Consider the following 25829-nt stretch of genomic DNA (forward strand, 5'->3'; position numbering starts at 1 on the left):
AGTGTAAATGTCACTTCTTTAAGAAAGCCATCCCTGAACCCAAAATCTAAAGATCTCCTCATAGCACTCTATTCTTTAGTGATACTTAACACATTGGTAATTATATATTCACTAGTTATTTACTTGTTAAATATTCTTTTCCTACTATATATGCTAAACTCCTTAGGGCCAAGGATCATGCCTAACTTAGTCCAGTATCTTTCATTCACCCAAGTTTCTATTCAGGTTCATCCTAAAGGTCTTCTCTATGCCAGTGGCTATACTAGATGCTAGGCATAGAGAAGCGAATAGACAGATGAAGTCCTTGCTCGTATGAGGGAAACATAACCAATCAATAAACACGTAAGCAGACAGGATGATTACAGATTGTGATATGTGGTATGCAGGAGACTGGGCTCTTTCAGCTCAGAAATATGTCTGTATGAATGCCAAATGTTTTGTTTAGGACAGAGCTAGCTGCTAAACATAACTGAAGAATTTACTTTGCTCATGTAAAGCCCAAAACAAATATTCCTGATGGATGGATGGCTCTCCTCCAAGTGGTAATTCAGGGACTCAGGCTCCTTCTAATTTGTGTTCTGCCATCTTCAGCATGTGGCCACAGAAGGGAAACAGCATGGAAGATGGATTGTGAAATTATTATTATTTTTTTTAATGAGCTAAATCTAGATGGTTATACATAATTGCAAGGGAGGCTGGAGAACATAATGTATCTCTGCACTGAGGAAGAAGAGTAAATAGATTTGGGGATTAGCACCTTCAACAGTACATGGCACAATACCGGCATAATGGAGAAGCAAAGATAAATTAGAAATGGAGCTTGTTTTAAAAAATTTTATAATCTTTGAGTGTACCTAGAAATCAGTATTATGTCTGATTTTAGTATATTGAATCTCCAACCCCCAGGAATCTAGAAATAGTCTTTAAGATGAAATCAGTGAACTTGTGTATCTATTTCTCAGAACAACAGTTTTATTATTATTATTTTTTAAAAAACACCACAGTTTAAAAAAATTAATCTTTTTGTCCATTTTAATTCAGGGTCCCCTTCAAGCTTTCCATTTTTATTTCCCATGGTTTTTAGCCAGTCTCAAATCTTGCCACTTCACAGCCTCTCCATTCGTAGGTTTGGATGATTGCATTAGGGCAAGTCCCTAGTCCAGGCAATGGAACGGGTCAGAAGTGAGAGATACTCTAATGTAGCTTTGAACTTGTAGACGTGCACCTAAATCACCACGTAAATTCTTTGCATAAGGGATCCCTGGGTGGCGCAGCGGTTTGGTGCCTGCCTTTGGCCCAGGGCGGGATCCTGGAGACCCGGGATCAAATCCCACATCAGGCTCCCGGTGCATGGAGCCTGCTTCTCCCTCTGCCTCTCTCTCTCTCTCTCTGTGACTATCATAAATAAATAAAAAAAAATAAAATAAATAAATACTTTGATTTAAAAAAAATTCTTTGCATATATTTTATGGTATTCTTTATAACTGCATGCTCCGAATTAAACACTGTAGAAGTTTTAATTATTCTTTGGTACCAAAGCACACACATGGTCACATGTCTGTGGTAATCTGTATTTAAAGCTCTTCTATTCTTAACCCGGTTTTCATGTCCTGACTGCATCTTAGTATTAAAAGCACAGACACACGGAGCTCTGAGGCGCTCCATCAAATCAGAAACATTTACCTGTTGGCTTAACTTTAGACTCCATTCAGGAGGGATCTGAAATCTACAGAGTTTAACCGAGGACTCTGACAGAGATGTTTTTTTTTTTTTTTAAGTGAAACATGCCTGAATCCATGGCAAACTGGTTCTAGTGTACTCTTCCTAAGAGAGACTCCTCCTTGAGGTGGTCGGAGGGCACGAGCCTGGACAGCAGTTTCGCACAGCGGGTAAGGAAATTCAGCGCGGCAGGTGGAAACCCCGTGCTGCTGAGAATGGGCGATGCGGCTGCCTCCGTGACCCCCGGAGCAGAGAGGACTGCACCTTCCACTCATGGGATCTTCAGGGAGTCGGAGAAGTGGAGGCAGCGTAGCCTGGAGTCCTTTCCACCTCGCGGAAGTCACGGTGCCCGGGCCCTCCGCCCTGAGGTGCGCGGAGCCGCCGGGAGGTGCCCGGCGCCGCAGGACGCCCGCCACGCCCCACGCCGCCCTGCAGGCGAACGCAGGAGGCGGCGAGGCCCCGCCGGGCCACCGTAGCGCTGCGGCTCGGGCCTCTCCTCCCGCACCGCCCTCCGCCCCCAGCCTCCCCGCGCCGCGGCAGCTCTGGGCAGGCAGCGCCGCCGCCGCCGCCGCTTCCTCCTCTGCAGCCGCTCGGCCGCTGCGTGACGCGTCGTTTCCTCCCAACATGGCGGCCGGGGCAGGTCGGCGGTGATGGAGGCCAGTCAGCGGCCGCGGCGGGTGCTAATCCCCACAGCAGCCAGGGCAGCCGTGCTCTCTCCGGGCTTCTGAGCCGCCGCCGCCGCGTCCCTCGGCTCCCGGCAGACGGCCGCCCGGGCTGGGCTCCCTCGCCGCCCCTGGGCCGGAGGGGCGAGTGGGGGGGGGGGGTGGCCGGGAAGCGACCCCAGACCCGGACGAGCGGAGGTCCGACGGGCGCGGCCCTCTAGGGGCGGCCTCTCAAGGGCTGGCGAAGACCCCGGGCCCCTCGCCCGCACCGCGGCTGCTCCCACCTGCCGTCCCTTCCTGATCCTGCCGCTGCCCTCCACGCCTCCTCTCCCCCACTTCCACCCCCTCTCTTTTCTCTCTCCTCTTCCTCCCGCTCCTCCTCCCCTCCAGCCGCTGGGAGCCGCGGGTCGGACGAGCCGCCGCCTCCTTCTCTGCGTCCATGTATGAGGGGAAGAAGACGAAGAACATGTTCCTGACCCGGGCCCTGGAGAAGATTTTGGCCGACAAGGAAGTGAAGAAGGCGCATCACTCCCAGCTGCGCAAAGCGTGTGAGGTGGCGTTAGGTGAGCTGGGGGGAGGCCCGGGGAAGTGGTGGTGGGGCGGGGGGGGGGGCGGCGCGGCACCCGCCCCGGGAGGTGGGGTCGTCTGGGGCTGCGGTAGGCCGGCGCCGCTGACCTCAGGGAGCCCTCGCGAAGCGCTTTGCTCGGCGGCCGGAGTTGACAGTAACTCGGCTGGATGCGGGGCAGAGACCGGGGGGAGGCGGAAAGGGCAGTTAGCTGGGCTCGGAATCGGCCTGAGAGTAGGAGATTTTGCTGGTGGACCGCGCGGTGCGGACAGGCTGTCCCCCCTTTGTGATGAGCGGAAGAGGAGCTGTTGTTTATTAGCTTGGAAATTGAGGTGGAGCTGATTTGTTAAGATGGGGCGTGGGAAGGGTTCCGTATCGTAATTTCGATAACTTTGTCGTTCCGGCGTGGTACTTTGGGAAGACAGGCCGAAGTTGTTCCCTTGTTGACAGTCCTGAGGAGGAGTCTGCAAGAGGTGTCTAGTCCATTCTGACATCTCTCTGCCTCCGCCACAGGAAAAACAGTGATGTTGTATGTGACTGGGCTGACCTGGAAGAAGACGACCGGAGAGAGGTTAAGGGGTGGGGGTGGCGATATAAAAGCGAGGAAGGAAGGGAAGGACCTTTAACTATGCTGGCTTTAGTGACAAGGAAGGGAGGGGTTTGAAATGGGGAAAATGAAAAAGACAATGACACCCACCAGCCACATGTCTGGACAGTGGCAGCTGCTCTCAAGCTTGAATTCTGATTTATAGTTCAGAGAGGAGATGTAGCGTACCGAAGCCTGTAGCAGAGTAAATCCAAACAATACCTGTAGTGAGAACAGGCAGATGAGGAATTGTTAGAGGGGGAACACTGATCTATTGCGTCCGTCAAAGATGAAATCTTTTAAGGAAAGACCAGGACATTTAACACAAAGCGGAATTCCTAATGCTTCTGTTTTAATTTTATAGCACTGGAAATAGACTATATCAATTTAACAAGGAAATGAAGCTTGTTAAATGGGCTTTGGAAAAAAAGTGTTCTTGAATGGAGGAAAATCCAAAATAGCTTAAATGTGTGCTGAAGTAAAAGGTGAAGACAGGAGAGGCCTTTTAATTATTAAAGTAGACTACTTTTTAATCTGCTACAATAAGCTGTACTGTTTTTCTTTCTTTTTTTTAAGGTATTTTAAGGTAATGATTTGAAAGATACTACTGAAAAAATTTCATTAAAATATTTTTGAATCTTTGGTATAGTGGGTTTAAGTTTAGTTATTTGGCCCTTCATGGATCAGCAGTTCATCTTTTTTATTCTTGTAGCTAATGGAAGACTGTTCTAGGTGGATGAGAAGACGTTGTATAGTGATAAAAATTGAGTTTATATCTAGATCCTGAAGGAGTAATTGTTAGATTGGGATGGGATGAGGAAAGAAATGATTTTTAGAGTTTTTAAAAGAATTATGTCTAGGTTTATAATAACTTGCAGGCTAAGGAACTTAAGAGAAGTTTTAGTTTGAGACCAGATTTTCCATGCTAATTACATTTTTAATATATTATAGATATTAGACTGACAAGGTAGTGTTTTGTATACATATTTTTTTTCCTCTCCAAAATGCCAGTATAAGTTGAGTGTGTTTTAATAGAGAGTTCAGTGGAAGGAAAATCTGGGATCTTGGGATTAAATCCCAGTTCTGTTACAGTGCAGTCAAGGCTTTGGGCCTTAGTTTCTTCCTTCCTTGTAAAATTAGGATAGTGAACTTTATTATTGTACAGTTACATCCTCTCTAATGTTGTATGAACGTGAACGCACCGTTGTGTTAACTTGTGCACTGAGTATTCCTCCCCCTTTTGATTGCCATCTTCAGAGATTGAGGGTTTATGGCTTGATCCTTGCTGTATCTAGAAGTAGGAGCTACTGGGTAGTGTGTATGCTAGCTATATGAGGAATCGTCTATTGCAGATTTTGCTGGTTTTACCTTTTTGCATGCCTTTTTCCATTTAGTTAGGAGAAGCTTATTATAAGGGATGTGACTACCCAGGCAGGGGCTAGGCAATGCAATACTTTTTAAAAGATGTATAAGGTTTTTTCTCACATTTTATAAAAATTGCATCTAGTTTTCATGCAAAATCTCATTGAGCTATCTCAAGGTAGTTAATCCCTGATGAACTTTGTCTCTTCTTCTAGTCATCTATCTAAATTATTGCCAATCATAAGTTGATAGGGATAACCCCTTTCATTTTTAAAGAAAGTAATGTTTTTTTTGTTTGTTTTTTTAAGAAAGTAATGTTTTACAGTGAGTTGGTGTCTTCAAATATATATTGTCCCTGGAAACTATTATAAACCTCCTCTCTGCTCTTGGTTATTGAGAATCCAGACCCACTTTGGTCTCTTGATAATCTGTGTGGCCATCAAGCAGGATGGGAAGGTAAACTGGAATGGACTGGTTTGGTCATCTCAGATCTAGATTAGGTTATGAGTGGGTAGGACTTGTATGATGGAAGTATAGAAGCTAGTGCTATAATCCTTATAAATATACTTTTTGAATAACTTTTCTGACTACACCTGCCAGCATTCTTCCTCCTTCCCACCCCCAGATATTTATGGAGCACTACAGAGGAGCTGGAGGGAGATGGACAATTAACAGGAAAGTATATAGTATGTCAGACTTTCAATCCTTTTGTGTTTTAAAGTTACTGGCAGATGAGATTTCAGAAAACTGGTATTCAAAATTCAGTTACCTTTTAACAGTGGCCAGTTACAGTTTTTCTGTAAATAAATCATAGTTCACCACATATTCTTAATAAATTTTTTTTGTTGTTGTGTTTTTGTTAAAGCTTTTAGCAAACCTTATCAAGATTAGGGGAGATTTTACTTTATTAAAACAAAATACGTTCCCAAAGATCGTACAAAAAGGAAATTACATTTTATTTTCACAAAAAGAAAAGTAAGGAAAACTTTAAAGGGTATGCAGATTATTTAAAAATTTTGTCAAATTATCTTACATTTCAGACTTTATTTTAAATAATGATTTTAAAAAAAAATTCTCCTCTGTATTGTTAAAATCAGTGTGAAGTCCACAGGCCCAAGAACAGCTCCAGGTTGCCCTCTCTTGGTACCTGCCCAGCTACAGCTCTCTGCAAGCTCAGAGTAAACTCTTCCAGGCTGCCCTAGCTTAGCTTGATCCATTCCTGCTCTCTAGAATCCTGAATTAAAAATAGTCTGGCCATCTGCTGGCAGATGAGACAACAGCTGAGCTATTTTTAGTTTCAAAGAATTTAGGATTGTTGCAGAATGGGACTTGAAGGTAGCATTGTTTGTCTCACGGGAGGGTACATTTGGGCCATATTCCAATCTGGCCTCTAAGTTTCAGGAGTTTCTTTGATTTTAGAGCATTGACTAGTTCAGCTTCTGCTTCTAACAGATATCAATGAAGATACTCTACAAATGTTAGGATGAACTAGTTCAAGGTTGGAAGCTGGCACTGATACGGAATAGGAGTGAAAAAGGTTACCACAAGAAGGTTTTAGAGGCAAGGGAGGCATGCAGGGGCCATCATAAGGGTGAGATCCCTTGAGATATGGGAGAATGATGGAGAAAAAGAGGACTTGTGAGGGAAGTAATTTTTATATTAGACAGCATATGAATTTGTGTTGTTTATCATATCCTAAAGTGATCCTACTTTTATTTCTTTTATTTATTCTTTTATTTATATATATATATATAGTTCTTTTATTTAATAGTCTGTTACCCAAAATTATAGTTACCCCCAGAAATACAAATATAATATTTAGTCTAAAAATTTACAGAACTTCTTTCTGTACCTCCAATCCTGCCCTTATTTTGGTTAGCAGTGTTGCAAAAAGGGATGTATAGGTGAAGAGGAATTACTTGCGTGCTGTTTACCCCAATTTTATGCTGCTTTTGGTAATACCAATTTTTGTTACTATTCACCTTTTAAGGAAAAAAGTGATTCATTCCAAAATTCTATCCTGCAGTGTCCCTTTTAATTGTAATTTAAATCAATTAGCAAGTCTCCTTTTAAACCTTTTAAACCTTCCTTGATATTTAAGGTATAAGGTGTTTTCAGTAAGTCAGGCTGACAGAATTTTTGATATAGCTAGGATAAAAGAGTAATGAATCAAATGATTGATAAAAGATTCTATTAAATTTGAGTGGAAAAAAATACATTTGGATTTCAGTGTATATTCTTTCCATTGTGGAGATTTACAATGCACATTAACATAGTTGAGATTCTGAAAAGTCCTCTAAGAAAGATATCTGCTCTATTTGCTTATTAAAGTTTTTCTTAATTTATTTGACCCTTTTCAGTGTCTTTTAACACTTCTTTGAAACATTGTTCCTTGGAATTTATTTTGGGACCCTATTCAAGGGAAAGAAAAGCCCTAATTACTGATAACGTAGAGATACAATAGACACAGTAGCCCTAAGTATAGATGAGACTATTCTTCAGAATAGTCATTGTGTTTTGGGAAGCAGCTCTGTTGACAGGTAGGAAGAAGAAAGTCAGAAATAAGGAGCAGTTGGGAAGAGTGGTATCCCATCATAGGACTGTTTGCTTACTAGCTCTCTCTGTTTCCCATCCCATCTAATGGAAAGCAACTAGTTGTCTCTCCTGATAATATTTAACTTGTAGAGAAACGTCTGTGTGGTAATTGTTTTTTCAAAGCAGAATAAAAATATATTGGAATATATAGGAAATAGGAAATAATCTGGGGGAATATTTGTCATAATCCTTACAAAGTGGAGGAGGAGATATTTGAAAAGGGAAAAAATACGCGAAAAGATTGTCACCATTCAAATTTAGGTGTGTTCTTCATCTAGATATTGATTGAGCTAGCCAGATAATTGTGTGCCAGATACTGTTCCAGTGCTGGGCATACAGTGCTGAACCAAACATGCTTTCATGGAACTTACTTTCTAGTTCATGGAGGCTAACAGTAAAAAGCAAATAAACATGGATTGTTGGATTGTTATTTGCTGAAGCAGTGGTTTAGAAGGGTAAAGGGAGAATGACCCAGGAGTGCAGTTTTAGATAGGGTTGTCAGTAAAGGCCTTTCTATGAGGTGACATTTCAGCAGAGAAGTGGAGGAAGACAGAGATTTAGCCTTTCAGATACCTGGATGAAACAAAAAGAGGTAACGATAAGACAAGTGTATGCGTGGTACTTTTTTTATTTTTTTTTATTTTTATTTTATTTTATTTTATTTTTTTAAATGATAGTCACAGAGAGAGAGAGAGACAGAGACAGAGACAGAGACACAGGCAGAGGGAGAAGCAGGCTCCATATACCGGGAGCCCGATGTGGGACTCGATCCCAGGTCTCCAGGATCGCGCCCTGGGCCAAAGGCAGGCGCCAAACCGCTGCGCCACCCAGGGATCCCTGCGTGGTACTTTCCAGGAAGAAAGGAGGTTTATGCGGCTGGGGGAGAGTGAGAAGATAGTGGTAGGAGGGGAGAGTGACTTTGGATTTTACTGTATCTATGATAGAAGCCACCCGGAGAGTTTTGTGTAAGAGAATGATGTAGCAGATTTACATCTTAAAAGGCTCACTTTGGCTAGAGATGGTAGTGATTTAGGCTAGGCTGATGGGGGCAGTGAGAATTGGTTGCTTTTTGGAATATATTTTAAAGGAGTCCATGGGATTTGCTGATGGGTTGCTTGTATGACAGCAGTCTTGTACAGAGCTACAGGATTGTTGGAGAGGGCATTCAAAATGATGAGGGAATACCAGGAGAGAAATAGCCTTTGGGAAATAAGTTCTAATAAACATTTTCATCTAATCCTTTATATGTATATGTAATTTTTTAATGATAGAATTTCCTGATGATAAAATAGGATACTTTCTACTTAGAAAAGGACACAATTAAAATGATAGGATATTTCCAACTGAGAATGCACAAAACAATTTCAAATTTGAGTTGTTAGGTTTTTTTCAGTGAAGTTTTTTCCTAAGAGAACAAACTTTCACATAGTTAATAAACAACTGGCCTAATCCCATTTTAGAATAGAATCTTTGCAGATTTATTTGTTTATTATTATTATTTTTTAGATTTATTTATTTATGTATTCATGATAGACATAGAGAAAGAGAGAGGCAGAGACACAGGCAGAGGGAGAAGCAGGCTCCATGCCAGGAGCCCGACGCGGGACTCGATCCCGGGACTCCAGGATCGTGCCCTGGATCAAAGGCAGATTTAAATTAGTTGAGGATCTCCAGATGAAATCATTTTGGATTTAGGGTGCGTCTAAATCCAGTGACTGGTGTCCTTATAAGTGGAGGAAGGGACAGGGAGATACATGAAGAAGGCCATGTGAAAATGAAGGTAGAAATTGGAGTTATACTGCCGTAAATAAGCCAAGGAACGCCTGTAGTCACCAGAAGCTAGGAAGAGGCAAGAAAGATTCTTCCCTGGAGCCTTCAGAGATACTGTAGTTCAAATATCTGAGCTCCAGAACTGTGAGTGCAAATTTCTCTTGCTTTAAGCCACCAAGTTTTTAATGCAGCCCTAGAAAACGAGTGAAAGTTCCCTTTCCTAACTTTTCAGACCCAGTTTGATTTGAGTTCCATTTATAGAGTATACCATGTATGTGTTTAAAACAGTCAAATGCAGTCTTTGGCTGATTTCTGTTTCAAAAATCTAGAAGGCAATTATTCTGAGGCTTCAGTGTGTGTGTCTCTTGAAAAAGTTCTTTGTAAAAGGGTCCTGGGACCAAGTATTTAAATGGTTAGTATTCTTTTAGTATTTCTGTTTTGCTTAAATTTATACTTGATATAACTACATTGGCCTATATAGTCTTGTTATTTTCTCATCCAGGAAAGATTGTGAAAAAAATCTATAAAATATTTCATATCACATTATTTACCTCTGGCAGTATCTTTAGAAAAATTCACGTGGGGCAGTTGATATTTTTCTCGCAAGTTTGAATCACTTAATCAGCTGTTAAATAACTTTATCTATCTAGAACCTTGCTAAGAAATGAAATAATAAAACTATAAGCTGACAGTAAGTATCATGAAGACCAGGTATTCAGAGGAGAGTCCAAATGTCTTTACGCTGCCTATTTATTTTTAATTATATATAAGTCCAATGAATTTGGCAGTTTATCCTTTTTTATTTGTTTTAAATAAAACCTTTTCTTCAAACCACTTTCAAAAGTAAAACTGGGGAAAAATCATTTGTGACACTGCTAAGTGAAGATAGCCATTGCTAACCTTAAAAAAGAAATTTGTTGATGTATAATGTACATAATATAAAATCTGCCCTTTTTTGAAAAAATTTATTTCATCTTGACACCCTGTATGAGGCTCAAACTCACCCAAGATCAAGAGTCAGATGCTCTTCTGACTGAGCCAACCGCATGCCCAAAGTCTGCCCAATTTAATTGTAATGATTTTTATTAAATTCATTGAGTTGTACAGCCATACCATAATCTAGTTTCAGAACACTTCCTTTACCTCAGTAAGACCCCAGTGCCAGTTTATAGCTAATCCCTGGTGTCACCCCCAGTTCTAGGTATTCACAAATATATTTTCTGTGTCTAGATTTGCCTTTTTTGTATATTTCTTGTAAGTATCATCATACATATATAGTCTTTTGTGTCTGGCTTCTTTCAGCATGTTTTTGAGGTTCATTCATGTTGTACCATGTATCACTATTTCATTTCTTTTTATTAATGAATCGTATTCCAGAGTGTAGATGTACCACATTTTGTTTATTCACCAGTTGATGGACATTTGGGTTGAATGAATAATGCTGCTGTGAATATTTGTGTGTAGGTCTTTATGTGGACCTAAATTTTTCTTTTGTATAGGTACTACCTAGGAGAGGAATTGCTGTGTCATATGATAAACCTTTAACTTTTTAAGAAACTAAGCTTTTTTCCAAAGTGGCTGCACCCTTTTATATCCTCATCAGCAGTGTAGGAGGGTTTTTCATACATCCTTGCCAGCCAAAGATTATTACTGTCTTTTTTTATTTTAGCTGTCTTAGTTGACATGAAATTATTTCTTTGAAACACTATTAACTTTTTGAAGTGTTTTTTTCTAGGCCTTATTCTGACAACACATACCACAAACACACATACGTACACATACACTCACAGAAGTATTCTTCAAAAATTGAGCTAATTAATTTCGTAAGGCAATAATAAGAAGGAAAAGAAATAGCTTATATTTATTGTTTACTGTATGCCAAGTTCTGTGCCTATTACTTTATTGTCTTTATCTCAGTTCGTCCTCCAAACAACCCTGTGTGTTTAGGTGCTATGATTATCTGCAGTTTGCAAAAGAAGAAACTGAGGTTTAGAGCCTATGTTTGGCAGAATTAGAATATGAATGAGTCTTTTTGGCCCTAATGTGGTGCACCCTTACTCGTAAAACTTTTTTTTACAATTAACAAATTACAAATAAGGAAAGAAGGACTTCTGTGGAAACAAAGCTACTCTTTTTTTTTTTTTTTAATTTTTATTTATTTATGATAGTCACAGAGAGAGAGAGAGAGGGGCAGAGACACAGGCAGAGGGAGAAGGCAGGCTCCATGCACCGGGAACCTGATGTGGGATTCGATCGGGGTCTCCAGGATCACGCCCTGGGCCAAAGGCTGGTGCCAAACCGCTGCGCCACCCAGGGATCCCAAACAAAGCTACTCTTAAGAAAGAGAAGGGGAGGAGATCCCTGGGTAGCTTAGCAGTTTAGCTCCTGCCTTCCGCCCAGGACATGATCCTGGAGTCCCAGGATCGAGTCCCACATCGGGCTCCCTGCATAGGGCCTGTTTCTAACTCTGCCTCTCTTTCTGTGTCTCTCATGAATAAATAAATAAAATCTTAAAAAAAAAAAAAAGAAGGGGCAAAATACGTAACAACTATCTCACAACAGTACAGAAAAATAACTGCTTTCTATATTTCAGTGACTCTCAAGGCTTTTTACACACTATGTGTTAATAGTGGCATCATTGAGTCTGTCATACAAAAAATCACTTTATTTGGTGTTTTGCTTAAGTCAGCCAGATTTATGTGTATTTCTGTATATATAATATTTTAAACAAAATTTTAAACTAAGATTTTAATACTTTAAGCCATTTGGAAAAGTCACCTGTTCTGTAACACTTTTAAGGATTCTGGTGATCTTTTATGGTACCTGAGTTCCTCATCTTTTAAAAATATTCTTACTTTTTTTTTTTTTTTTAAAGGTTTTTTCTTTTTTTTTTAATTAATTTATTTATTTATGATAGGCACACAGTGAGAGAGAGAGGCAGAGACACAGGCAGAGGGAGAAGCAGGCTCCATGCACCGGGAGCCCGATGTGGGATTCGATCCCGGGTCTCCAGGATCGCGCCCTGAGCCAAAGGCAGGCGCCAAACTGCTGCGCCACCCAGGGATCCCAATATTCTTACTTTTTATCTTAATACTTTATAGCATTTTCAAATCATTTAAAAAATTGAAATAAAAACAAAATCATATTAAAATGTTATAGGAAGTAAGACTTTGTTACCTAAAAATAACTGGTTGTATATATCTCATTGTCTTCATAAGCATATAATTATTGTGGGGTACCTGGGTAGCTCAGTTGGTTAAGTGTCCAACTCTTGATTTTGGCTCAGGTCGTGATGTCAGGGATCTTGTCAAATCCAGCTCTGTGGGTTTCTGCGCTCAGCAGGAGTCTGTTTGAGATTCTCCCTCTCCCTGCCCCCCACCCCCATGTGTACATGCTCTCTCTCTAAAATAAGTAAATAAAACTTAAGTAAATATAGTTATTGTGTAATTGTCATAATTTTCAGTTGTATGATCTCTCATCATTTCATATGCATTTTCTATATATGTATTTTGTCTTCCTACCAAGAATTTTAATAATGTTTTAAAGTATGTTTTTAGTTTGGGAACATTCACTTTTAAATTTTGCTGTACAAACTTTTCTTACATATATATTTGTGTATATATATATATATTAATCCCTGCAAAATTTATTGTTATGTATGCAGAATTATTTACATTAAACACTAAGGTTGAGTTTGCTGGGTGAGAGTATGGTCATTTATGGCTCTTGTTCCTCATGTAGAATTGTCATAAATGTATTCTTACCTCTACTGGGTGCAAGTATATAGCTGACTACTGAGGAAAATAAGACCGGAATATTCATTCTCTTTAGGTTTATTGATTTTTGACTTATTTTTATGTAACCATTGCTTTTCATCTTTTGCAATTTTTTTTCCTGCTTTAAAAGTAGAAAATAAAGACCTAAAACTCCCCTTTATAAATCAGGATATGTATACTTTGGTTTTCTATAGATTTTTACTTTTTTGGTGCTTATTTTCTTGAATTTATTAGGATATAGTTGGAGGTATTTAATAGGTTCATTTTCTCCCTGTGAATTGATAGGTGGTAAAAAAGTTACGAAGTTAGAAAGCATTTTATTACTTCCTATGCTATTGATCATTCTCATTTTTATTAGCATAGTACCTAACACGGTATCTGATGGGATTGATTAGTCCTCGTTGCCTCCTATTTATTTTTTTTATAATGTTGCTTGAATTTTCCCCCAAATTTTAGTATTTTACTTTTTGTTCTTTAATGTTTACTTTTAGCAATTTATTAATGTAATGGTAAAGTCAGCCTTTCTTTCATTTTATTGTAAGATATCATTTTATGTAAGATAAAAAGCGTTATAGTTGGAAAGAAGTTGATTATTTTATGTATTTTGTTGGGTTTCTGCTTTATTCCGAGTTTTAATTCTTACATAGTAATTGAGAGTGTGTTCAATGAATTCACAAGCCAAAGGTTATTTGTAATTTCTAATGTGCTTGTATGTTTAGAAATGAAAATGGAACCACAGTTTAATAGTGAATAGAAATAAAATGTAGTATATGTTGATACCAGTTAATAATTAAATTAACAATATTTAACAATTAAGCTTTTAAAATATGTATCAGTGCCCAAAGTAGGTATTTTATTATGATTAGAGAACAGAGGTTTTAGAGTGGATACTTTACAACTATTTTGCTACAAGACACATGGACAGAAATTAAACTTAACAGAATGTATTTGTTTTTATAAAGCAGTGATGAATCTCTGTGCTTGTATATATGAAGCGAAAGCTATTCTCTCTGTTCTCACCCCAACCCCATTTCTGTGGCTGTTGGAGAGGACTCTTGAATGGCAAATTAGGAAGAAAGGTACTTTTTTTGGTTAATATACACACTTCTTCACTTAAAAAGTCAACAAATAGGCCAAAGTATGGTATCTTAAACTTATTTATGTGATTATGTGTTTATATATTTGTTGAGTTATATTCCAATTGAAATAGTTAAAACAATTATTTCTTCAGTTTATAATTTTCTTTTACATTTCAAAAAGCATATTGGATTAATATTCCAAAATCTGATTTCCCTATAAAAAAGGCATTCAAATTATCCTTGTAATTATTTTTGTTTGGTTGGTTTCTCTTCGTTTGAATGAAAAATGTCTTTAGGTGGATGCCAGGGTGGCTCAGTGGTTGAGTGTCTGCCTTTGGCTCAGGGCATGATCCCAGTCCTTGGATAAAGTCCTGCATCTGGCTCCCTGTGAGTAGCCTGCTTCTCCCTCTGCCTATGTCTGTCTCTGCCTCTCTCTGTGTCTCTCATGAATAAATAAAATCTTTAAAAAAATGTTTTTAGGAAAGATTAGCCTTTTTCTGGTTTATCACAAAACTAAAATAATACGAATATTTACTGAGCAATTTTAAATTATATATAAAATTGAGTATCCCTTGAATTTTCTTTTTTTAAAGTTTCCCTAAATGGTTTCTACAAATTTGGTCTCATCAAATACCACTTATAAAAAATATAAACAAATAAATGACAGTGAGGACTGACTCATCAATCAGATACCATTTCAGGCACTATGCTAATTTAAATTGAGAATTGACTGACGGAATAAGATGTGGTAAAATGTCTTTGAAAATGCTCATTGAAGTTTTCTATCTTTAACATTTATTAAAATTATGTGGTCTTTGCCTAATAGCAAAGGAGCTTTGATTGCCACTCATGCATGCCTAATGCTATTCTGTGTAATTAAGATCTCTTATTAGTTTGCATGACTAAAATTTCTTAATGTAAACTTTTTGTTGATCCATTAATGTCCCCAAATATTTTGTCTAGGATAGTCACTTAATAATTTGGCTTTCTGGGAGATGTATAAGAAAACAAAAATATCTTTGAGTTTGGAAATTAAATGTCAAGCCTGTTTGCTTTTCCTCAGTTTTCCATGTTTATTTTTTAAACTTTTATCCTGAAGTTTTCACTTAAAAAAGTTATCACAATATTTCAGTTCCTTTTTTTGGAACCACTCCTTTTATGTTTATTTCCTACCTGATCCTTCTTATCTCTCTTCAAACCTCAGAACCTTGTGAGCATTGACATATTAATCCACTGTTGATTAATAAAGACATATTTTATTTTTTATTTATTTATTTTTTTTAAAGATTGTATTTATTTATTCATTAGAGACACAGAGAGGCAGAGACACAGGCAGAGGGAGAAGCAGGCTCCATGCAGGGAGCCTGATGTGGGACTCGATCCCAGGACTCCAGGATCACACCCTGAGCCAAAGGCAGATGCTCAACCGCTGAGCCACCCAGGCCTCCCAATAAAGACATATTTTAAAGCAATTGAGACAATTTAAAAATCATCAGAAAGTAACCATGCACCTGGTAGTATCTCTTGATGTGATCTCCCAAATGACCACTAATTTGTGGAAATGGAAGAAGGTTCATTACATTGTGGAAAACCAGATTAATGGCAGTCCGTTACTAGGTCTGGGAGGAATGAGAAGAAGCTAAGAGAGTGAGAGATATCCTAGGCATCTAACAAAGGTGTCTAACATAGGGATAATTCTTTTTTCCTAAATGAAAAAATGATTAATTTGAAATTGCAAACAAAGTAATAACCAGAAATGTATTGAAATGGTTGCCCTAAAGAAACACCTGTGCATACGAACTGCCATATTCTAGGAAGAAAAAAACACAATGTAAAGAGATCCTTACAAGTCTCAATATACAGATATTATTTAAAATTAGGGGTAAAAAAAATCCCATAAATATCTAGGCAGAGAAAATAAACTTCCAACGAAGGAATTGTAAGTTTAAGATTGCAAGGGAGAATTTTACCCTAGGTAAACTTAAGTAATAGGAATTTGCTGAAAATCATAGAACAGCAACAGCAACTCTGCTAATAAAGTCAAATATACTGTTTCATGTCTTTTTTTTTTAAATCTGTTTCATGTCTTTATTTTTTTAAATCTATGCCTTAACATGCTTCTGTCTTTTTTTCCTTGTTCCTTAATTTCCTCTCCTTTTCCTGTCTCTTTCATCTATATCCACTCTTTTCTCTCATTCCCTGTATTTCAAATAGTATTTTTCTTCTTTTTATTTCAAATAACTTCTAAAAATTGTTAGAAAATAATCAGACATGTTGTGAAGATATCTGTACAAATTTATCCATCATTGTGCTCTCTGTAATTATTAAAAGTTCAAACTAAGTTGTCAGCAATATGGGATTGTTTAAATAAATAGTGGTATTTGGAATACTACAAAGCACTGAATAGTGACATGCTGGAAATATATTCATTGATATGGGAAGATCAGGCTTCATCACTCATTAGTTTATGGTAAGAAAGTTTTGTTTTTCAGTTAATGCCATCATGCTCTTTCTTGTTTTGATTACTCAAAATGGAGAAGGAATAACTGATCTCAAACAGACTTTTGGCTAGGAACTACTTATAATTTATGTCTCTGGTAATCTAGTGAATATCATATAAGAATTAAGTCTTTCTTAGGAAAGTCCATTGGTTACCGTATCTTTGAAAACACAAAGGAAGCCTTAGTTTTCACCTCAGATAAACCCTAAACTACGAAAAATTTACAGGTTTTAGAAGATCTTTCCATGTAGGGTATCCATTGTAGCCTTCTAAATACATTTAGTAAAGGTATGAAAATTGATTGAATAGAGGTTTCTTGATATTTATAAAGGTCTATTAGTGGTATAAACTTCGTCTTGCAAATTCTTAGGTCTACATCTATGTCAACTAGAGTATTGGAAGGAAAAGGGCTCCCAGAGCAGTGCCCACCTTGCCCTCTAGGTGTGTTCTGCTTCAGCACAGCCTCCTGCCTGCTAGTCTTGGATGCTTGACCCAGCTCAGCACTCAGGGCAACTTACAGCTCTGCCTGGTCCTGGGCCATGAGGTCAGGGAGGGGCTGTTCATGGTCTAGGCAGACCTCCCTTTAGTTCTTAGAGAACAGAAGGTGTGACCTGTGTGCCAGTTACCTTCCATTCAGTCCTGTGGATGACTGGGGTGGGAAATTGTAAATAAATGCCCTGTGGCATTTGCTGTCAGTTCTCAACAAAATAAAATAAAACCAGTATAAGTGGGCCTGGGCAGCTTAAACCCCTGTTGTTCAAGAATCAACTATACAGGGATGCCTGGGTGGCTCAGCAGTTGAGCATCTGCCTTTAGCTCAGGGAGTGAACCAGCAGTTCCAGGATCTAGTCCCACATCGGGCTCCCTGCATGGAGCCTGCTTCTCCCTCTGCCTGTGTCTCGGCCTCGCTCTCTCTGTGTCTCTCATGAATAAATAAATAAAACCTTTCTCAAAAAAGAACTATACAGGGGTACCTGGGCGGCTCAGTTGGTTGGGTGTCTGCCTTCAGCTCACGTTGTGATCTCAGGGTCCTGGGATCAAGCCCCTTGTCCCGCTCCCTGCTTAGCAGGGAGCCTGCTTCTTCCTCTCCTTCTGCTGTCTCCCCTCTTGTGCTCTCACTATCTGTCAAATAAAATCTTAAAAAAAAAAAAATCCACTATACATAGAATCTGTCATTTATGAAGTATTTTCCTGCATATTCCAGTTGAGTCACAAAATAATACTTTGCATTGCTGATGTTTTTTAGTCTCTTTCAGTGAGCCAAAATTTGTGTTCGTTCTATTGTGTAATGTGATTACAACTTGTTTAGTTTTGAGATGATGAACTTCTGTGTTCCTTCCCTTCCTTACCCATTGGTAAATTTCTCCTCAGTCTTACTCTCATATTATAGCAACTCAGTATTTATTTGCATTTATAATTATCTCTTTTAAAATGCAGGTAATCTTTGGGAATATTAAACATATTAGTTACTCATTTGTTGGTGCTGTCCTTAGATTTCTGGAGAATGCTTTCTTGGCTTCACCATCAACCTGAGTTTTGCCCATTGAGAGAATGAGAGATTTGACTGAAAAAGGAGAGAGAAAATGGATTAATTTTGGGACATGAGACATTACAGAACTGGAACAGGCCTGAAACAAGCTCCTTTACAGAACCTAAGGATAGCAAGATGTGGATAAAAAAGAATAGATGGAAAGGTGCAGAATGGTGAAGTGAGAAAGTATTAAAAACAAGCTTTACTTTACAGCACATAGGAACAGTGTATACTATTTGAAATATGTCAGTACTTTTTAAATTTTGATGGTGATAGTTTCTTTTGTATGTTTGGGGGATAATGCCAATTATTAGCTATTTTCTGTTAAAGAGACAGATAGGTGGATTTTGCCTCTGTAGTTATTTGGGACAACCTAATGTTTTGTATTTTAAATTTTGTCACTGTGAACTGTTGATTTTACCACATGGTTAAAAGCCAGGTGCATTAATAAACATTTATTGAACACCTTCAGTGTGTCTTATTTTTTTTTTTTTTAATTTCTTTTTCCGTTCTGTCAGTCTTTTTTTTTTTTTTTTTTTTAATTATTTATTTTTGATAGTCATACAGAGAGAGAGAGAGAGGCAGAGACACAGGCAGAGGGAGAAGCAGGCTCCATGCACCGGGAGCCTGACGTGGGATTCGATCCCGGGTCTCCAGGATCGCGCCCTGGGCCAAAGGCAGGCGCCAAACCGCTGCGCCACCCAGGGATCCCCCTTCAGTGTGTCTTATAATTTTATTAGATACTGTAGATGCTGGAGATCATGTATGACTATTGCCTTCAAGTGGCTTTTAGTGTTCTTGGGGGAAATAGATTGCAATAAACAGATGTTATAGGTGATACACAGGTGCTATTGTAGATGTATATAAAATTGATGGAAACCTAAAGAAAGAATTGATCAGTTCTTTCCAAGAGTAGTGGTTGTGTGGGAGCATGGATCAGGTATAGCTTTACAGTAGAATCTGTCTTAGAGCCCGGGCTTGCAAGATCACCAGATGACTGTACTGTGGAAGAACGTTATAGACAGAATGAGTTGCTTGAGTATAGATGTGTGAACTAGTATGGCTATCCCTTGGCAGATGCAAGAAGTTCAGTGTGACTGACTAGGGTGTAGTTTGATAGAGTGGATAAAGAGAGAAAGGAGTCTGGGTAGACAACAGGGGCCAGAAGACCTTTTATACCATGCTAAGGAGTTTAAACTTTTTCTTATATAGATGGTAGAGTGCCAAACAAAGGAGTGAAATGATGGTGTTGCAGTTCAAAAAGATCACTGTTGGCATTTTGAAAACTAAATTGCTAGGGTTCAGAATTGTAGGCAGTAAGACCATTATATATATATATTTTTAATTTTATTTTATTTAAGTTCAATTAACATGTAATGCATTATTAGTTTCAGAGGTAGATTTCCAGTGATTCATCAATGTGTGTAATACCCAGTGCTCATGACAAAATGTCCTCCTCAATGCCCATCACCCAGTTACCCCATCCCCCCCACCCCACCCCCAGCAACCCTTAGTTTGTTTCCTATAGTTAAGAGTCTCTTATGGTTTATCTCCTCCTCTGATTTTGTCTTATTTTATTTTTCCCTCCTTTCCCCGATGATTCTCTCTTTTGTTTCTTAAATTTCACATATGAGTGAAATCATATGATTGTCTTTCTTTAACTTATTTCGTTCAGCATAATACCCTTTAGTTCCATTCGCATCATGGCAAATGGTAAGATTTCATTTTTTGATGGCTGAATGATACTCCATTTGTGTGTGTGTGTGTGTGTGTGTGTGTGTGTATATACCACATCTTCTTTATCCACTCATCTGTTGATGGATATCTGACCTCTTTCCATAGTTTGGCTCTTGTGGACATTGCTGCTATAAATATTGAGGTGCTGATGCCCCTTCGACTCACTGTGTTTGTATCCTTTGGATAAATATCTAGTAGTACAGTTGCTGGGTCATCGGGTAGCTCTGTTTTTAACTTTTTGAGGAAACGCCATCATATTTTTTTCAGAGTGGCCGTGTTAGCTTGTATTCCCACCAACAGTATAAGAGGGTTCCCCTTTCTCTGCTTCCTCACCAAATTTGTTATTTTCTGACTTGTTAATTTTCGCCTCTGGTGAGGTGGTAATCTCATAGTGGTTTTGACTTGTATTTGCCTGATGCCAAGTGACGTTGAACGTGTTTTCGTATGTCTGTTGGCCATTTGTATGTCTTCTTTGGAGAAATGTCTGTTCATGTCTTTTCCCCATTTAGCAAGACCATTATATTAATAACTGTTGGCATAGCCCAGATTTGAAGAGTCAGGGACGTGGACTTGAGGCCCCTGTGGAGACCTTAGATCTCAGTAAATCAGCAGGACTTCCTAACTGGGTTTGAGAAATGAGGGAAAGGAAGGCATTTAGGATGATTGAGGTGTCTCTAATGTGATTTTGGGCTCTTGGATCCATTTACCAAGAAAATGACCACATTTAAAAGAAGGAATTGAGGAACAATATGGATTCAGTTATGGTTAAATTGATTTCAAGGCACATGTGGGACATCTAAGTAAAGATGCTTAGTTGACAGTTTATAACATTACAAAAGCTGAGGAGAGAGTTGAGCTATAGATGGAAGTTTAGGTATTAGATCCTTTTGGAGAAAAGGAAACGTATGTTAAATTGCCCAGTAAATTTACTGTCATTTATTTTTTCAAGAAACATTTGTTAAGAACCTGTTTGTTCTAGATTTTATGCTAAGCCTGATAATATAAAGATCTAAAGGATGGCCTTTGCTGTTAAGAAGCAAATTGTGGGAGATGGACACAGAAAATAATTTCAATATAATAAGGTAGGCTGTGGAAATAGAGGAGTGAGTGTAAATATCTTTTTTAAAAAATATTTTATTTATTCACAAGAGACACACACAGAGAGAGAGGCAGAGACACAAGCAGGCTCCATGCAGGGAGCCCGATGCAGGACTCAATCCCAGGTCTCCAGGATCATACCCTAGGCCGAAGGCAGCGCCAGACCGCTGAGCCACCTGGGCTGCCTGAGGAGTGTAAATATCTTAGCCTAGAAATGCAGGGGGAGACTTCTTAGAGAAGACAGCTGTTTATTCTAGAAGGATGAATGTGTGTTAGGAAAAAGTGGGTGGGCGAACTATTCTTGGGAAGGAAGAGTATCATTAGGTAAGGCATAAGTAGCTGAAAAAACATGAAGTTTGGGAGAGAGTTACCCAGAAGATTGGCATTTTAAGAGTCTTAAGTGTGAGGCAGGAATGGTAGGAAATGAGGCTTGTGGGCAGTATTATAGGTGATGGTGAGCATGGACAGAAAACTAAAAAATAAAGATTTTTATTTGGGAGTGACATAAAACATGTAGCTGAACCAGTCTTAAAAGGTACTTGCCAGGCAAATTTGTGGTGGGGGTAGATTTCCAGGCATAGGATATAGTTTGAGCAAAAAGCCTAGAAGTGTGAAATGGTAGGTCACTTTGGGGGATTTAGAGTGTTTTTTTTAATATTGGAGTGTGGAATGCAAGGAACAATATGCAGAGAGATGGGAGTGGTTGAGAGGGGCCAAATCTTGGATGACCTCCTGCTGAAATTTGTTCTGTCAAAGATCACTTTGGCATTGATGTAGTAGGGCTCAAGAAGAGAGATGAGGAATCAATAGACCTGATGAGAGATAAGAGCCTGACTTAAAGATGTAACAGAAGGAATAGAGAAGCCATGTTCAAGGAATTCCAAATGTTCTCATCCTTGGCTATACACCAAGAGCACCAGTGGAGTGTTTTTAAAACTGTAATCAGCTGTATCACAATCCTGGAGATCCTGTTTCACTAAGTCTGGGCATGGGCCTGAGCATCTAATTTTGCTTTTTAATTTTATATTTTACATTAACATAAGTAAAATTGAGTTTCTTTTCTATGTGTGTGTACAGTTACATGAATTTTAACATGTGAAGGTTTCCACGATTAAGACATCAAATACTTAAAGCACCCCAAAAAACTCTCTTGCTGTTTCTTTGTAGTCACAAACTTCTCCCCATTTCTAATCCCTGGCAATCACTGCTCTGTTCTGTGTCACTATAGTTTTGTCTTTTTGAGAACGTCACATGTATCAAATCATGTATTATGTAAGCTGTGAGTTTGGCTTTTTTCGTTCAGCATGCCTTGGAGATCATCCAAGTTGCTGTAGTATTAATAGTCTGTTCCTTTTTATCGCTGGGTAATAGGCCATCATACACATGTACTACAGTTTATCTGTCACCCATTAAAAAAGGACATTTGAGTTGTTTCCAGTTCTTGTTAGTATGACTAGAGCTGCTGTAAACATTCATGTATAGACTTTTATTTGAACATAAGTTTTCATTTCTCCAGGATAGGTACCCAGGAGTGGGACTGCTGGGTCATATGGTAAGTATATGTTTAACTTTATAAGAAACTTCCAAACTGTTTTCCAAAGTGGTTGTACCATTTCACATTTTCATCATCACTGTTGGAGAGTTCCAGTTCCTCCATATCCTCACCAGCTCTTCTTGTTGGTGTGTATATTTTAACTGTATTTAAACTATTTAATAGGTGTGTAGTGGTATCTCATTGTGGTTCTCATTTCATTTTCTTAATGGCTAATGATGTTGAACATCTTTTCATGTATTTATTTGCCATGTTACATCCTTTTGGTGAGGTGTCTTAAGTCTTTTGCTCATTTTTTAGTTTGGTTATTTGGTTATATGTATATATTCCATTTATTTAAAACTACATATATATATATACACACTCACACACAAGTCCATTGTCAGATATGTGACTTTCAAATAACTTCTGTAGCCTACCTTTTCATTTACTAAACAATGCCTTTCACAAAACAGAAGGTTTTAACAAAACACAATTTGTTAATTTTTTTGAATTTCTCATTGTTCCAACATGGTTTGTAGAAAAACTATCCTTCCTTCATTGCATTGTCTTTGTACCAGTGTCAAAAATCAATTGGCTGTATTTCTTTGGCTCTGTGTCTGGACTCTCTAATCTGTTTATTGGTCTCTGTGTCTGTCCCTTCTTTGTTTTGATTTGTAACTTTAAAGTCTTAAAGTTGGAGATTGTATTTCTTCCCACTTTATTTTTTTTTATCAGAATTATTTTATCTATTCTAGTTATATTGATTTTCCTTGTAAATTCCAGAATCTTTATTTACATTTACTGGCATTGTGATTGGCAATAAGTTAAATCCATAGATCATTTTGGGGAGAATTGACATCTTTATTATTTTGAGACTTCTAATCCATGAACTCCTACTCTTGTGTCTACTCTTGTAGTGTCCTACTCTTGTGTCTCTCCTACTCTTCAGTTCTTTGATTTCTTTCATGTTTTGCTAGGTTTACACTTAAGAATTTCATTTTAGGAGAAGCTATTATAAATAGTATTGTTTTTTAAGTTTTTATTTCCAGTCATTTGTTGTTAGTATATAGAAATTTGATTTTTGTGTGTTAAAAGTTTGCTAACTACGTTTATATGTTCTAAGAGTTTTTCTTTGGATTTCTTGGGATTAATTTTATTTTTATTTATTTATTTGTTTTTACCTACATAATCATGTCATCTGTGAATAGGAATAATTTTATTCCTTTTCAGTCTGCATGCCTTCTTAATTTCTTTTTCTTGCCTATTGCTCTGACTGGGACATTCACTGCACAGTTGAATGAAAGCAGTGGTGATAGACATTCCTGCCTTGTTCCATATCTTGGAGGAAAGCATTCAGTTTTTCACCATTAAGTTTGGTGGTAGCTGTAGGTTTTTTGTAGCTACTCTTTTTAAAAAAATTTTATATAATATGTATAATTGTAATTGTAGCATATATATAATATTATATCCAGATATTTGCATTTAATGTATAATTGACATTTTTTCCATTCCATTAACTATTCTTCCAAACCCATAAATTTTTTCCTACAATAATAAGTATTTATTCTTATGCTCATGGATCTGCAATTCTGGATTAGGCTTAGTTCACCAATTCTGCTTTAGGCTGCAGGGGTACTGGGCTGACTCTATACCACATGTTCCTGATTCCTCCTTGTGTTTTTTTTTGTTTGTTTGTTTTTTAATTCCTGTTGTAGCTAATATACAGTATTAGTTTCAGGTAACCATTTGGTTTGTCCTTTTTTTCTTTGTTCATTTGTTTTTAAAATTTCACATATGAGAGAAATCATTTGGTATTTTTCTTTGAGTTCTTTCATTTAGCATTATACTCTCTATATCCATCCGTGTTGCTTAAAATGACAAGATTTCATTCCTTTGTATGGCCTAATAGTATTCTGTTGTGTTGATATATCTACATCTTTATCCATTCATCTATCCATGGGCAGTTGGGTTGCTTCCATAATTAGTCTATTGTAAAAAGTGGTGCAATAAACATAGAGGTGCATATGTCTTTTCCAATTGGTGTTTTTGCATTCTTTGTGTAAATATTCAGTAGTGGAATTACTGGGTAATGGATTATATGTTATTTATATTTTTAGTTTTTGAGAAACTTCCATATTATTTTCCACAGTGGCTGTACCAGTTTGCATTCCTACCAACAGTGCATGAGGTTTCCTTTTTCTCCACATCTTTGTCTACGCTTGTTTCTTGTGTTTTTGATTTTAGCCATTCTGACAAGTGTAAGGGGATTATCTCGTGGTTTTGATTTGCATTTCCCTGATGATTTGTGATGTTGAACATCTTTTCATGTATCTCTTGACCATCTGGTATGTCTTTGGAGAAATGTCCATGTTTTCTGCCCCTTTTAACTGGATTATTTGGGGGTTTTTTTGTGTGTCACATAATTTCCTTGTATTTTTTGGATACTAATAGCCCTTTATTGGATAGTCATTTGCAAATATCTTTTCCCATTCTGTAGGTTGTCTTTTTATTTTCTTAGTTCCTTTGCTGTGAAGAAATTTTGATTTTGATGTAGTCCCAGTAGTTTTGTTTGCTTTTGTTTCCCTTGCCTTAGGAGATTAGTTTAGAAAAATGTTGCTACAGCCAATGTCAGCGAAATTATTGTCTGTGTTCTCTTCTAGGATTTTTATGGATTTTTTTTTTATTTTTATGGATTTTATGTCTCGTAGGTCTTTACTCCATTTTGAGTTCATTTTTGTGTATGGTGAAAGAAAGTGGTCCAGTTTTCCCCAACTCCATTTGTTGAAGTGACTGTCTTTTTGCCATTGGCGATTCTTGCCTCCCTTGCTGAACATTAATTGGCCATGTAATCATGAGTTTATTTCTGGGTTCTGTTCTGTTTCATTGATCTATGTGTCTGTCTTTGTGCCAGTACAATTATATTTTGATGACTACAGCTTTATAATACATCTTAAATTCTGGGATTGTAATATCTCCAATTATGTTCTTCTGTTTCAAGATTACTTTGGCTACTTGGAATCTTTTATGGTTCCATAAATATTAGAGGATTATGTGTCTTAGTTCTGTGAAAAATGCTATTAGTATTTTGATAGAGATGGCATTAAGTGTGTAGATTGCTCTCAGTAGAATGGACATTTTTAACAATGTTCTAATCTATGAGCATGGAATATTTTTCCATTTGTGTCATCTTCAGTTTCTTTTATCAGTGTTTTATAGTTTTCAGAGTACATGTCTTTCCCTCTTTGGTTAAGCTTATTCCTAAATATTTTATTTTTGGTACAATTATAAGTGGGATTATTTTAATTTCATTTCTGC

The 25829-nt window shown here is 37.9% G+C and overlaps 2 protein-coding genes across 2 annotated transcripts in view; one reads left to right on the forward strand and one right to left on the reverse strand.

Moving 5' to 3' along the window:
• Nucleotides 1-504: 504 nt before the first annotated feature.
• Nucleotides 505-2345, reverse strand: LOC121498907. Its single transcript, XM_041769319.1, has 2 exons — nucleotides 1684-2345; nucleotides 505-585 (listed from the first exon to the last, which is right to left on the reverse strand). Exon 1 carries the CDS (start codon nucleotides 2343-2345, stop codon nucleotides 1698-1700), a length of 648 nt encoding a protein of 215 aa, XP_041625253.1. The 3' UTR covers nucleotides 505-585; nucleotides 1684-1697.
• ARFGEF1 (ADP ribosylation factor guanine nucleotide exchange factor 1) overlaps nucleotides 2318-25829 on the forward strand; it is a 141409-nt gene continuing 117897 nt past the window's right edge. The window contains exon 1 of the mRNA XM_041769300.1: nucleotides 2318-2944. Within this exon, the coding sequence (XP_041625234.1) occupies nucleotides 2821-2944 (124 nt within the window). The 5' untranslated portion in view covers nucleotides 2318-2820. The remainder of the gene's footprint in view (nucleotides 2945-25829) is intronic.

This window comes from Vulpes lagopus, chromosome 9 (genome assembly GCF_018345385.1).
Source record: "Vulpes lagopus strain Blue_001 chromosome 9, ASM1834538v1, whole genome shotgun sequence".
Lineage (NCBI taxonomy): Eukaryota > Metazoa > Chordata > Mammalia > Carnivora > Canidae > Vulpes > Vulpes lagopus.

Coding starts and splice junctions, on each gene's coding strand:
- LOC121498907 (XM_041769319.1), bottom strand. CDS start 2,345: ATGTTGGGAGGAAACGACGCGTCACGCAGCGGCCGAGCGGCTGCAGAG.